General features: G+C 45.1%; 1 protein-coding gene across 4 annotated transcripts in view; it reads left to right on the forward strand.

The window, feature by feature from the left end:
* Positions 1 to 1,212: 1,212 nt before the first annotated feature.
* Positions 1,213 to 14,294, forward strand: part of SMOC1 (SPARC related modular calcium binding 1) — a 119,494-nt gene continuing 106,412 nt past the window's right edge. Inside the window, exon 1 of one of the 4 annotated variants that reach the window (XM_065754635.1) lies at positions 1,213 to 1,383. In XM_065754635.1, coding sequence (XP_065610707.1) covers positions 1,279 to 1,383 — 105 coding nt within the window. In that variant the 5' untranslated portion in view covers positions 1,213 to 1,278. The remainder of the gene's footprint in view (positions 1,384 to 14,294) is intronic. The other 3 variants (XM_065754618.1, XM_065754609.1, XM_065754627.1) reach the window with 3 other exon arrangements.

A 14,294-nucleotide genomic window follows, 5' to 3' on the forward strand; every position in this document is an offset into this window, starting at 1 on the left:
ACCCATGCTTCCAATCGAGTTCCTGGCTGTGCAGGGACATACTGAGTCCCACGTGCAGCCTAGAGGGGCTTGGTGTCTTGAGAAACTCCAGACATGTCTGTAAGATATTTTTCTAGGGTTAGGGTTAGGGGTACATAACTGAGACGTGGGGTGTGTCACCTTCTGGATAAGGCCTATAGGTGGTCCTGAGCAATGCCGAGCAATGGTGAGCGTGGTATGGTGCTGCTGTGTTTGGGAAAGCAGTGAGACTCTTCAGGGTCGGGTTGCCTGTGTCTGTGAGTCATGCCCTGAACCCCAGCATGGAAGTTCCCTTCTCTGTCCTGGTGGGACCACATCTGGAGTGCTGTGTCCAGTTCTGGGCTCCCCAGTACAAGAAAGACAGGAAACTTCCATGGAGTCCAGTGGTGGGTCATAAAGATGATGAGGGGACTGGAGCATATCCCTTACAAGGAGAGGCTGAGAAACCTAGGGCTGTTCAGCCTCGAGAAGGGAAGGCTGCTTACAAGTATCTAATCAGCAGGCGTCAAGTGGATGGGGCTGGGTTCTTTTTGGTAGTGCACGCTGACAGGACAAGCGGCACAAAGTGAAGCACAGGAAATTCTGTATGAACGTGAGTAAAAAAAAAATCTCCAACTTTACTGTGAGGGTTCAGAGCACGGGAACAGGCTGCACAGAGAGGTTGCGGTCTCCTACTCTAGAATTACTCAAAACCCTCCTGGACGCTTTCCTGCTCTAGCACGCAGGGGGTGGACTGGATGACCTCCAGAGGTCCCTACGATTCCGCGGTTCCCGTCAGCCCTGAGCCGAGGCGGGGGGAAGCGGCCGCTGAGCAGAAGGGAGACCTGCCGCCTCTTCGCAGTCAGCGCCCGCGCGGGGCTGCCCCTCAGGTGCCGCCCCCGGCTCCAGCTCCGCGCCGCCCGGGGCCAACCTGCGCCGCCCGCCTCGCGCCCGGCAGCAGGGCGGAGCGCATGGCCCCGCCGCCCCGCCATTGGTTCCGTCCCGCGGCGGCTGCGCTGCGATGGGCGCGCGCCCCGCTCCGTGCCGGCGGGCCCCGCCCCGCCGCGGCTTTATAACGGGCATCCCCATGGCCGAGGCGGGTAACCTGCCGTGCCGGGAGGGGCAGAGCCGACCCGGGGTACCGCCCGCCCGCCGCCCACGGACGCGCCGCCGCCGGGCCCAGGGGCGGCCGCCCGGGAGAGCAGCCTGCGGTGGCCGCCGAGCTCCGCCGCGCCGCCGCCGCCGTCGTCGCCGCACCTCCGCCGCCCGCCCCGAGGGACGATGCCGCCCCGGGCCTGGCGCGGTGCGGGGGCTCGCCCGTTCCTGCTGGCGCTGCTGCTGGCGCATCTGCCCCAGGGTGGCGGCCACCGGGCCGCGGGGCCCCGGGTAAGTGATCCGCCCCGCTGCGGGCGGCCCCGCTCCCGCCGGCACCGGCGGCGCCGCAGGTGGAGCCCCGCGGCGGGTCCCGTGCCGGGCGCGCAGCCCCGGGGGCATCCGCTCTCGGTTGGGTACGAGCCGGGGTGCGGCCGTCGGTGTGAGTGTCGAGTGGGTGCGGGAGGGAGGGAGGGAGGCGTGAGCAGGCTGCGCTTTATGCTGCCCGTCGCGAGGTAGTCGCTCCCAGAGCGTAGCTTCGGGACTTTTTCATTATGTTCCCAAGGAGGGATTAAATGAATCCCAGCAATAAAGCTAGACGCCTTCGGCCCAGACTGCTCCCTGTAGGAGACTAGCTCTGTTTTTTTCTTAATCTGACAACGTCTGTCTCTTGTTGGGGCTGTTAATTTCACTTAGCATACAATTACGGTACTCTGGGGGAGAACCCAGCATCTTTTCTAAATATGGTCCTCCCCGTGCGCTACCGCCGCTGCACCGCGATGGGGTAGCAGGAGAGCTCTCTTCTTCAGCCAAGGCTGCAGGAACGTAGTTCTGGGTAAGTGGAAAAGCTCAATCTCTCTGCAGGCATGTTGGATGCACTGGCCATGTGCATTCTTGACCCATCAGTCTGAAGTGTTATGAAATGCAGTACTTAATTAACTTCTACCGTGGTTAAGCAAGATCAGAAGGCTTTGGAATCCCTACTCAGACAGAGTATAACAATAAGGGGTTTGAGCGCAGTGCTGTAGTTTGTTAGAGCTGATGTTTGACCATGAGGGCAGTTACGTGCTTCTCAGGACTGCAGAAAGCACACTGGCTGCTGTTCTGTCCTGGTGTTCGGCTACAGCCTCTTTTATGGCCAGATGTGTAACAGCAGCTGTTAGGAAGTGGCAGATTAGATTTAGTGTGCATCGTAATTCCTCGCAGACCTGTTTTGAAGGATAGGGAACCACTGGCTGCTTATGCATGCGTCTCTATTACCTGACAGCAAACCTAGTCCTTGAGTCTGGAGCAGAACCACATTTGAGGAGCTTTGGGGTGGGAGGCAAGAGTGACTGGAGTGCTAAATCACTAATAGTATCTGAATGCTTCAATGAGGAGCAACTGAGACAAAGAACAAAACAGAAAATTCAGTCGGCAGTGCATGATTGTACAGTGAGCCTGTCTATCAAACAGCTTCCGTATAGGCTACTTTTATATGCTGTGCTTTACAAGGCAGTTTAATTGCTCCATGTGTTGTGTCATCTATGGAATGGATGACTATCTACTTCAGCTCCCTTAATACAGCTCCAAGTACCAAGGACTTCTGGTTTACTTGTTGCTTGAAATGATGAACTGATTTTACTCTTCCCTCCTTTGTGACTGAGGGGAAGGGGATTGGCTGAAGTGAGCACCACTGTCTGTGGTTCTGCAGAAAGATCTGCCTTAAAATTGTAACTTCAGAGCTCTGTAGTGGAAAACTCTGGACTTCCAGGATATTCTGTGCATAAAGCATGAAGCGTATTTTCATGCTGCCAAGTGTTCTGCCTACCAACATGCAATTTGGCACACTCATTCGCAACCATGTTGCTAGATCCCTAGGCTTATTCTCTTCTTGTGATTAGACATTGCCTGTGTAACTGTTACCTGGTGTAAAGGCACTGTACTATAGATTCCCACGCGCATCAGAAAGCACTGAATTTTTCTTTTTTCTTTTTCTTTTTATGATGACTACCAAGACTTATACCACTGTTTCTCAGAAGGACTTGTGATGAGGACTGTGTTCTGTTCAGGAACCTTCCCTGGAATCTGGGGTCAGTGTTGCAGTCCTGGGGTCTAATCTTGAAGGTGTTCAACTGCTAGGAGTGATATTTACATGTTCATGCCACTTTTTGTATGGTGGGCTCTAGAAATACAATACGTGCAAACTCAAATGCTTTTAAAGGTAAGCAGCAGGGAGAATACTGGCCAGCAATTAATACAGAAAAGGGAACTGTTCATGTAATCCAGTTCTTCTTGATTAGTTTTAAATAAGCAGCAGTAATACTTGAAACAAGTTCTTGATCTGTTTCTATTCTTGTATTTCCTCTTTACTACAGCAGTATTCTGCTAATCTGGGCAACCAGCAGTGTCACTGAATGTGTAAACAGAGAAATATGACCTACGTCATAGAATCACAGAATATCCTGAGTTGGAAGGGACCCACAAGGGTTACTGAGTCCAACTCCTGGCTCCACACACACCACCCAGAATTCAAACCTCACGTTTGAAAGTGTTGCCCAAATGCTCCTTGAGCTCCAGCAGCTTGGGGCCACACCTGCTGCTCTGGGGAGTCTGTTCCATGCCCACCACTCTGGTGAAGATCCTTTCCCTAGTACCCACCTGACTCTCTCCTGATGCATCTCCATGCCATTCTCTCAGATCAAGCCACTGCCACCAGAGAGCTCACCCGTGCTCCCATTGTGAGGAGCTGTAGGCTGCCGTGAGGACTCCACTCAGCTTTCAGGCTGAAACTGGTGAAAAGTTAAGGGCAGCATAGAGAAACAGGCAGATGTACATTTCTTGTGTCAGTGCAGGAACAAACTTTCAGGTGCAGCGAGATGACCATTTGGATACTAAAGTAAATTACAAGAGCAGCTGATAGCTGCTGGCCTGCTGAGGTACCTCTGGCTCTCAAAAGATGTTGTACAAAGCTTGGTGTTTCCTCTTAAGAGTAAAGCTGAGCAGGGACATGAATCACTTTAGGCTTCGAAAGTGTCAGTGACCTATAGGGAACATCTGGCTTTTGTATATCTGCTGTACTGACAGTTAATAATTGTCCCAAGTAAATCCCCATAGGAAGCTGAATGTCTTGGAAGTCTGAGGCTATTGTGACTTTATTCTTTACTTGACAGACTCTAGGATAAAGTGTCTGCTCTGTGAAGCAATTGCTTGATCACTTCTACTCTTGCTGTGCACGTGTGTATTTGTGTCTAAAGAATGTTTCCTTGTGGAAAAAGATAATGAGGCTTTATTTTTCTATTCACATTCCCTTCCTGCATGCCTCTTTCTCTCTGCTAGCATGAGATGAGGAATTGTGTGACAAGCCAAGTTTTGTCATTTCTTCTCCTTGACCCCACATCTTGGCTTGGAAATATGGGGAGCTTGAGTGTGCCGGCTCTTGCATCTCCTACTGTGTGATGAATTTGGGCAGTGCACTCTCATGGCAGATTAAATAGATCATGCCACTAAGCTCTCTTTTCCCCATTTGGACAATGAATTGTGACCTTTGGCTTTCTAGTTCAGAAAGATAGAGCTGTGTTTCCTGTAGGCTCCCTGCGCTTTGAGGCCGACTCCTGACCATTGCGAACTTGCTCCATTTATAGCAGAGCTATTATTGGCAGTAATAACAAAAACTAGAATAGGAAAATGGTGTGTGCTTGCAGCAGAAGCAAAACGTAACTGCAACAATCAGAAGTTAGGAGCAGCCTCGAATTTGTGGAAGATGGGGGTTCTGTACTTCCCCAGCTGACTGAAGAGAACTACGAAATGGGAAAGGAAAGCGTTAGCTATAAAGGTCTTCCTAGCTTTACACGTACTTACGGGATGTATTGCATATTGCTTCACAATAAAAGGATGCTGGCTTCAGTTTGGTGATGCTGTAAATGGAAGATAGTAAATAGTGAAACTCTGAAGATACCTACATGTCCTGAAGCCTAAACTGGAGTAGAACAGATCAATGTGAACTCCCTTCTACAGCTGGTTACTAGTTAGAACCTCACATGAGCACCTTAGTAAAAGAGGCTTCAAAAGCTTTTGCATTGCTGCCATTTCCCCTGGAGGGAACAGCATTTCCCCTGGAGGAAGCAGCCTGGTGGAGGAAACTTCTGCTGTGTCCTCACAGCAATGCTGCTGGTAGGGCTCTGCAGAGCAGGTGTCCTATGAACACCCTGCTGAAATTAGGGACAGTGTTTCCTTTGGGGTAGGAAGAAATTGGGGAAAGACATAAAATAATAATACAAGGCTGTGTGTGAAGGAGATCTAGAAGAGTGGTACTTAGAATGGGCTTTCGGCAGTTGACTTTTGGTGCTTGTTTTGAGCTTGGATCATCACATTGCAACAGTCTAAGCTGATGAGTAACAGAGGAAACGTTTTAGTGAAGAAATAAGTACTTAAGGTAAGTGCCTAGAAAAGCATTGCCTAACAGGACAGATTTGTTATTCTATGATAAATAGCTTTTGTTTGGAGTTAATTCTGTTTTGTCTGAATGATAGTTGTTCTTGCCTAAGTAGAAACTGTAATTAAACATGAAACTGTAGTAATGATTTTTCTCCCCTTTCTTGTTCATATTTGGACCTTTAATGTTAAATAGCCAAATCCCTTGCAAAGTAACAAGCTGATCTGACTTGCTTTTTAAAAATTATGCAGCTGTGCTGAGGAACAGGATTCATTCTTGGGTGGAGAAGTATTAAAAATTACAGTACTTCACTATTAGAACAGTGGGTCCTGTTCTAAGCAAGAAAGAGCTATAGGACACAACTTGTTCTATATAGTCCTAGTGTGTTTTAACTGCTTGAGCTTCTGAGTTGACTTCAAGAATATTTCACTCATGTTAATTACCTCTGCACCTAATGAAAGATTCCTGGCCAGCAAAAGATTTTGTGAGGAAAGAGAAACTGCTCATGTACTTCTGCTGGCGGTGGCTGCAAGCTCTGCAGCTGTGGAACATCTATAGTGATAGTCTCTTGGGCTAATTTTCAAGTTTCTAACGCAAGTCATGTGCTAAGATAATCTTTGCAACCATCAGTGCAGAACAGATGTTGTCTTGGCTTCTTTTATTTCTAGATGGCCTGAAGCAATTGGTAAGATGACTGTAAACTTCATTTCAGTGGTACAGTGGTGCTGAAATACTAAGACTGCTGTTTAAATATCTTAGATGTTCTTATCCTGCCATCTTAAACTAATTGCGACATCACTTTGTTGGGAAAAAACCCCAAACAAAAACTCATTTGTCTCCTACTTGGCTGCTGAATCCCCAGTTCTTCTGAGGCTGACATATCCAACAGTGTACTTAAGTGTTGCACAATAAACTTCATGCTGACATTAAAGACTGAATGTTGAGGCAGTACAGGTGAAACTGAAGCTCATCCTGCAAGTCTGAGAACTGCTGTGCTGATTGTAACACTTGTGTGACAGCATAAGAGCTTCCCTTTCAGAGCTCCAGGTAGATTCCATGAAGTCACTGGTGACATAATGTTGAGGGATGGTGCAATGCAGTAGAGCTCATACCAGGCTTTGTGTGTGAGATGGGCAGCTTGCTGCTTTGCTCTCAAGTGAAGCTCAGAAAGAGAAGGAAAAGGTGTAACTTGCAGCTTGAACCACGAAGCTTCCTTTTTTTTATCTTTTATTTTTAATTTTATTTTTTGTTAGATTACAAGCTTAACTACTATCACAGAATTGGTGGAGTTAAAACTCCATTTGTCATGCTTCCTTGTGAGAAGCTTTTCCATTTGTTAGGTTCTTGCCCAGGCAGCACAAGGCTGCCATTGCTGTAAGGGATTTGCTTCAGTGCTGGAGCTTTCTGGGTAGCATGTGGTGTCCGTGTGAAATGTTTGCTGCACAGAGAGATTACTGAGATGTGCTGGCTGTGTATGGAGCTACCTCCCTCTTCTGTCGGGCTCACACTAACAGTTAGCCTTAAGCAGTTTTCATATGAAGCCATCTGCATGTGATGGTTTCTATGCTTGTGTGTGCTGGCAGGGCACTGGCACAGAGGCCCTTCTGGTGGTGGTTGTGTGATAACCAGCTCTACCTTCTTTTCTGAGAAGCTTTGTAGCTTATAGGAGAGAAACCGTAGGAAGGTGTAGCTAGTCACACCAGAGTAAAGTCTCTGCTCAAAGTTTGGAAATAACCACCCCACTGTACAAAGGAGTCCTTTGTATGTGGCCTCGTGTGGGCATAGGGTGGCTCTTCAGTCTGAGAGCAGCCAACCCAAATCAGCTCCCTCAGGACCAGGCCTTGCCTTGAAATTGGGCTCATGGCTCCTGTCAGGGATTGTGCTTTCTTTATCACAGTAGGCTCCTGATATAACTTCATCTCTTGCATTAATGCTGTAGATGGTGCATGCTATACTCATGAGTATTTGAGAAGAGTTGTCTGCCTGTTTGAGGGAAACATTGCCTTGCAAAGAGGGCATGCCCACTCATGAATGCTGCCTGTTCTGCAGTGGCAGACAACAAACAATGGCTGTTGTGCTCCCTTATACAAGTTTCTCTGAGGGAGACCTGTACTGTCTGATCAAGAGGCTTACACACTAAAAGTACATCCCTATGGGGTGAGGAGGGATGATGTGGGAAACCAGTTATAGCATGTAAAGGGATTTGCTGTAATTTGCGTGACCCTTCCAAGGCAATGTAAAGTTGACATGGGCCTGACTGGACTTTGTGAAAACCAAGATTTGTGGGGCCAGCTGGGAGGAATGGGCTTCAGTATGATGGTTTCCCATGGCAGTTCCTCTGAGGCAGTTGTGCTTCTATCACCAGAGCAGGGGTGTAGAAGCCTCTGTGAGCCTAAAGCTGCCCACACTGTCAGTCTCTTCTGTGGTGACCTCCCAGATGTAGCCTGTTTCAGAGGATGTGCTCGTCTGCTGGGCTCATGCATTTTGCATCCCACTGCCTCATGGGTGAGCCAGCTGCCTTTGAGAGCCTTCTGACAGGTGTTCTCATCTGGAAAGGCACGTAGCTGTGCGGTGGGAATGGTGTCAAATGAGGACAAGCCTTGAGGGGAAGCATCTGTGACTAGAGATGGGGAAATAATGCTAGTTACTATAGGCACGTACCACTAAAGGTTGACTTGGGGCTGTGTCAAGTAGCAACCCACCAGTGTTGTTGGCAGATTCTTCTAGGTAGGTGGGGTTCCTTCCATGCAGGAACTGGTGAGTGTAGACAGATAACTTGCTCTGCCATGAATGTCCAGGCTGACTGCTCTATCAAGCAGGAGTTCTTAAGGACCAACTGCTGCCTCTGAATGAAGAACATGGATGAATGTGAGGAGAACAGTACTGTGTAAGTTCTATAGAGTACTGTGCTGTTCACTGCTTTAGTACTAACCCATACACTGTTATTGTTTTGTAAACTGGGTTGTCTTGTCTCAAACATCTTGGTATTGAGTTGTTAGAAAGAAGCAATTTGCGTGCATTAATCTGTGTGTGCGTGTGAGATGTTAAAAGGAGGACTGTCTCATGGGTGAGTTTGAAAGAATCATAGGAAATGGAAAAGGGGAGGCACATAGGAATAAGGAAGATGGGGAAGTAGGACAGATGAAGTAATGTGCTTTCCTGAGGTTGTTCTTGGCCACTAGTCCAGTTAATGATAGTTGGAATCATATCCAGAGGGGAGTGCTGATCCCTCCAATAGGTAGGAGAGGTTCCAAACACTTAGTGGGCAGATTTGGTTTCAGAGTTTCTCTTGGCTTACCAGACCCCAGTTACCATTAGCTGGGTCACAGACTAGAAGGAATGTGGAAAATGTTATCCATCTCTGTTCTCTTCCCTGCTCTGTGACCGAGATCAATCACTTAAATTGCTTGAGGAAGCCATAGCCTGTCTTTTGATGAGAGAAGTCTATCAGCTGATCTGCTACACTTCTGCTTGCTATGGGATATTTCACAGTGCTTGCTTTTGTACTTTTCTGGAGTTCCAGTATTGGGAGTATTGGGTTAAGGAGTATTTGTATTTATACAGAGAACATGAAGTTTGATATTGTCTGATGCTTCAGTTTAAAATTTAGTGCTTCAGAGTTTGATGCTCCAACAGATTAAAACCATCCAATGCAGTCTTAATGTGGTGTTTTACAGCAACCAGAGTCTGTTTCTTGAGCTGCAGAAGTGTGGTGAGGCAGTGTCTTGTAAGGAGTGTGAGTGAAGTAGGAATCAAGAAGATAAGGAAGCATGCTCAAGCGAGAACACCTGGTAAAGGTAGTGATATCCTGTAGTGTACAACAGGAATGTATGCCTAGAAAAGCTGTTCAGATGTCCACTATCTTTAGATCTCATTTCTCTGTGTACGGGTTTCTTGTCACAAGCAGATAGGATGATAATCTTTTGTTGCAGCCCAGGCTCCCTTGAGTAGCATGAAGATTAAAGAGCCTGCTCTAGTTTGTACATCAAACATTTCCCTTCCTGTTTCTTTGAAGCTGATTTACATGTAGTCTATCTACACTTAGGCTTAAACAAATAGTTGGTGGAACGAGGTACAAACTGAGAACTGAAAAGCCAGAAGCTCCTAGGTGTGATTTCCACGTGGAGGATATTAAATGAGTTGGTGTTTGTGGATATTGGCCAGGTAAAGGGGTTTATATCTCAGCCAAATAGCTACTTGTGATTTGGGTCTAGCTACCATCCAGAGTAGTGGCAACTCTTATTGGCTCTTATCTGGAGTTTTGCATTTGGCTTGTTGCTCTGCTGTTCAGAGTGAGTGGGCAAGTGTTGCAAAAGGAGCTTTCTAAATCGTGTGTCTGGAATACTAGAGGATAGTTTGCTCTGAACTTGTAAAGGAAAGGCAGATTTTATGTGTGTGTGTCTCAGAGGAAGTAAAATACATCAAAGTCCATGAAGACTGATATATGAAGGGAACACAGCGTGGGGTTTTTCGGAGGTTTGGTTTTGTTGGTTTTTTTTTTTTTTTTTTTTTTTTTGCTACACAGTTCTAGATATCTAGGGATCTAGTATAAGACAGTATTGCAGCATTGCTGTCATTTCTTGCTGCTGCTGTAATAAACCGTAGCCATTTGGGTTCTCTGTGCTTTTGCTATCGTCTCATTTAGATGCAGTGCATCTGAAATGTGCTTGAAAGTTGTCATATGCCAAAAACCGTCCTGTTAGTGCTTTAACTTCTGAAAGCTGTTGCTATGAGATAGGATATCATAAATGCACTGCATGTGTGTACAAGTCCATGGGTTTATTTCATAACTGAAAGAGTGTGGTGCCCCCGGCTGTTGAACCCAGTAGCCTCACGTTTTTCTAGAGATGCTGTTCTGCTTCTTTATGTCACAACCTGATGTGGTTACAAAGTGGATATTGCTAATCTGAACACTTAAAATTGAGTGGTGGAATAAGTGACTGGGCTACCTAGTAAGGGGCTCATCCTTTGTGTGATTAAGGGGTAAACACTGGAGGAATTTTCTATGAATATTATCAAGGCTGCTGCCAGCATCCCACTGCCTTGGTACTATGTATGAGGTGTCTTCCCATCTTTACTGTTGTACAAGTACAGCCAATATTTTTAAGACCTAAAGTCATACCATTGGGTATGGGTTTGAAAGTTAAAGCTGTCCTCTGCAGACTTCAGCCTGTTAGGTGCTCTGCAAAGCCAGTGATGGTCTGCTGCTTTGAGGCAGGATGCTCTGTCTCTTACATTGACTTTGCTCTTCATTACTTATGCTCGAACTGTGGAAGGGGTAGTAGCTGCAGTTTCTTCAGGCATTTACAAAGTGGTCATAAACCTGTATTGCTGGGGTTGGTATATCAATGATGGGTAAAGTTATTCCCCAGAAGTATGGGGAAGCACATCAGCCCAAGTTTGATTTGGATGCTCGTTTTCAGGGACTTCTGAAGAACTAAGCATTCTCCTTGCAGTGAATACGTTTTTACATTGAAGCAGGCTGGACTTAGTCTAAGGCAGGCTTAGTCTTTCCACATCTGCTAGATTTTGTCCTTTTCCTTTGTCCCAAGGTAACGAATGTGCAGACAGGGAAAACTGTCTTGAACTGTCCCTTTCTTAACACTTTTAGAGTTGTTGAAACCTAATTGTAGGAACTGTCTTGATCTTTACAGTTCTATTAACCTATAATCTATCAGTTATTACACCCAAAAAATCAGGGTTATTTTTAATGTATCTGATAGTGTTGGATAGTTAAACGTTTTCTCCATGGTGTCTGTAGTATCCGTGCCTTTTGAGGGTGAACAGGATGGGGAGTAAGAAACAGTGGATGTGCAAACCTGCCTGCTGCTGCTTTTCTTGTCTTTGTCTCACTGAGGACTGAAGACTGTCTCAATTTCAAGATTTTTATTGCTAACTATAGATAGCTGAAGGAATTCCAAAGTAGCTGGAATGGGAACAGAAAGAAGCTGAGCATTTCTTTACCAGGATACTACCTGAAGCATTTTGGCAGTAATATTGGAACTGAAGCTATCTGAAGCTCATCAGCATACTGCAATGAATGGTCTGCAGTTTTCTAAATGTAAAGCAACTGTAAGGCAAAGCCCTGTAACTCATCTGTCTGTAACACATCAATTTGTACAGATACAGTGTAGTTGTTAGCTCTTATCCTAGGAAGCTGAAGCTATCCTGTTGTTTTTCCATTAAAGCAATTAGGAAAAATCAGTCTCAGCTTTCAAGCTGAGTTTTGCCTGTAAACTTCAGAAAAAACTCAGCATGTTTTCTAGAAATCTATTATTTATTTATTTAGTGCTGAATTTGGAATTTAGTGGGAACTGCTACTCTTGACTTGGAGTAGATCTGCATGTGTGTTTTTAAAACTTGCCCTTCATATCTCTGGAACTGACCCTGTTGTATTAGTACATTTTGAGTTGAAAGTTTTGAGATGCTGATCTAGCTTGAGTGGTTGGTGTCAGAAATAAACTGATTTTTTTTTAAGTTTCCCACTGGAACTCTTAAGAATTTACCTACAAGGCTCCAAGTTCTGCTGGCATGAAAACAAACTAAAAATAAAAAGCTTCCACAACTGCTTTGCATAACCCAGGGACTTCCCCCCGTGAGCCTCAGAGTAGATGGGGAAGAATTCAGTAAGAAAATACCATACAACTTAGAAGAATTTGATTTTGCTTGACAATTTAAAAACCACAAATGCTTATGCTGTTGAATGAATGACAGTCTTAAATAGTAATTCATACTTAATTATCAGCAATTCTTTTCTACAGAATGAGAGCATGAATTTCAAAGGAATATCTTTTTCCATATACTAAAGAAAAAGTAGGTATAGTATCAGAATAACTGGTCTTCCTTGCAAGACTTAATACCTTCTTGGGTGTCCTATGCTAATCTTACCTCATTATTGCTTTTCAAGTTTAGAAAAAGTCCACATCTGACTCAAAGTGAGGAGACTTAACCATAACTACTTCTAAGTTAAGCCTGTTCATTGGTAGTGTCAGCTTAAGCCTTCTGACTAGCTTTCTCCTCATCCTTGTCAAACTGTTCCATACTCTCCAAATTGTTCACTTTGTGCTTCTGTTCAGACATGGCAAGGAGAGTGGGAAGACAGTTCTCAACTTGGTAGTTCTTGCTGAACTGTATCTGGAGCTATTGCTCTGTCGAAGGTGAGTCTTCACTCATTGTTTCCTTTGGAAATCACTGGGGCAAGCACACTATGTAAAACTTCAAATATGTTTTCCACCTGATGTGCTTTCTTTCCATTTGCTCAGCTTTGATAAACATTTCTCAGTTGTAGAGAAATAACCAGCTTTTCAGTGCAGTGGTTAAATGCAGCATGTCAGAGCAAAAACTAAAGAGGGCTTTCACTTCTGTTTCCTTGTCTTCAACTTCTATGAAGCCATAAGGAATACAAGCTCTTATTCAGGAAGTGCCAGGAGGCAGATATTAGACATGATGAAGTCACCTCAGATTAAGAGGACAAAATAGGGCGTTATCTTTGGCTTGACTCTTTGGTTAGTATTTACTAGAAAGCAAGCCTAGGGATTACCACAAACAAACTAAGCCAAGCGCTTCAGCTCTTAGTAGATGGCAAACTGCTGTTCATGCATATCCATGTATTTCCTAAGGCAAACAATTAGGATCAAGTAAGAAGACAGAATCTTGTTAAATCTCATGCCAGTGTTCAGATGGTTAGAACCATTCCTGTCTAAAATTGCTGTAGTGGAACTGGCTAGTAAAACAAAAGCCACTAGCAGGTGCTGATGTGAAGATAGAAGACTCTCAACATTGGTTTTGTTGTGAAGTGATTGACACCAGTGGTAGGCACTATTTACAGAAAGCATCTGAATGAAGTCACCACGGGATTCAACAGTGAGATACTAACTGAAGACAACACTTAAAAATGCTGATACTGCAGCTTGCTCAATTAATGCCCTGTACTAAGCTGCGTAAAGGATTTGATGGTTCTGAATCGAGGAAACCTCTTAAAATCACCAGGGGGACAGGGTTTTAGGATGGATTTTTCTCTGAGTAGAGGGAGTACTTTCTTCCTCGTGACCCAGCTCTGCCCTTATTTTTGCTATATTTTTATAGTTGCTGAGTTAGAGTATCAACTCTCTGAAAGCTCTGTCTAGCTGCTGTTTGGCTTTTTGTTGTTTTTGATCCCTTGGCTTGGAGCTCCAGATCTCTGAAGCAAAGGGAAAGTATGAGGAAGCTTCCAGCTACTTCTGGTAGGGTCATGCCTGTCTTAGTTTTTACTGGACAGGGAGTTGATGGTGCTCACTGTGGTCTTGTCCTCAGTTCATTGTAAGCTTGTGCTTGGGAATCTTTTATAGGGAAACATCTTAAATCTACTGGTTTATGCAGAGGCTGCTCAGCTTGAATGGTGCAATCTGAATCCACTTCTTTCAGATAGTAAGAACTGTGGGAATCTTCCCCATGAGTGTGATTCTCCCTTTGAGAGAAATCTTGGTAGATATTTAGGAAGATTAGAAAGGCTTTCCACTTTAAAACTCAAATTGCAGTGATTCAACAGACATTACAAGCATCTAAAGAAACGATTGCTAGAGTGCCACATAAGTAATTGATGAGTGTCTGTCTTAGTTGAAGCTTGGAATCCACTGCGGTAATTGCAATGCAAGCTGTTAGGCTAGGAAACAGAAGGTAGATGCTTCTTTGTCACTTTAAAAGGTCAATAGTTCCCATGAAAATAATAAGATAACAAAACTCAGAATTGATGACTTGGTATTGGTCACTATAGCAAGATTAAACTGAAATGTAACTAATAATTTGATTCACT

This window comes from Cyrtonyx montezumae, unplaced genomic scaffold, assembly GCF_038088225.1.
Source record: "Cyrtonyx montezumae isolate F1298 unplaced genomic scaffold, pur_monq_1.0 scaffold_10, whole genome shotgun sequence".
Classification (NCBI taxonomy): Eukaryota; Metazoa; Chordata; class Aves; order Galliformes; family Odontophoridae; genus Cyrtonyx; species Cyrtonyx montezumae.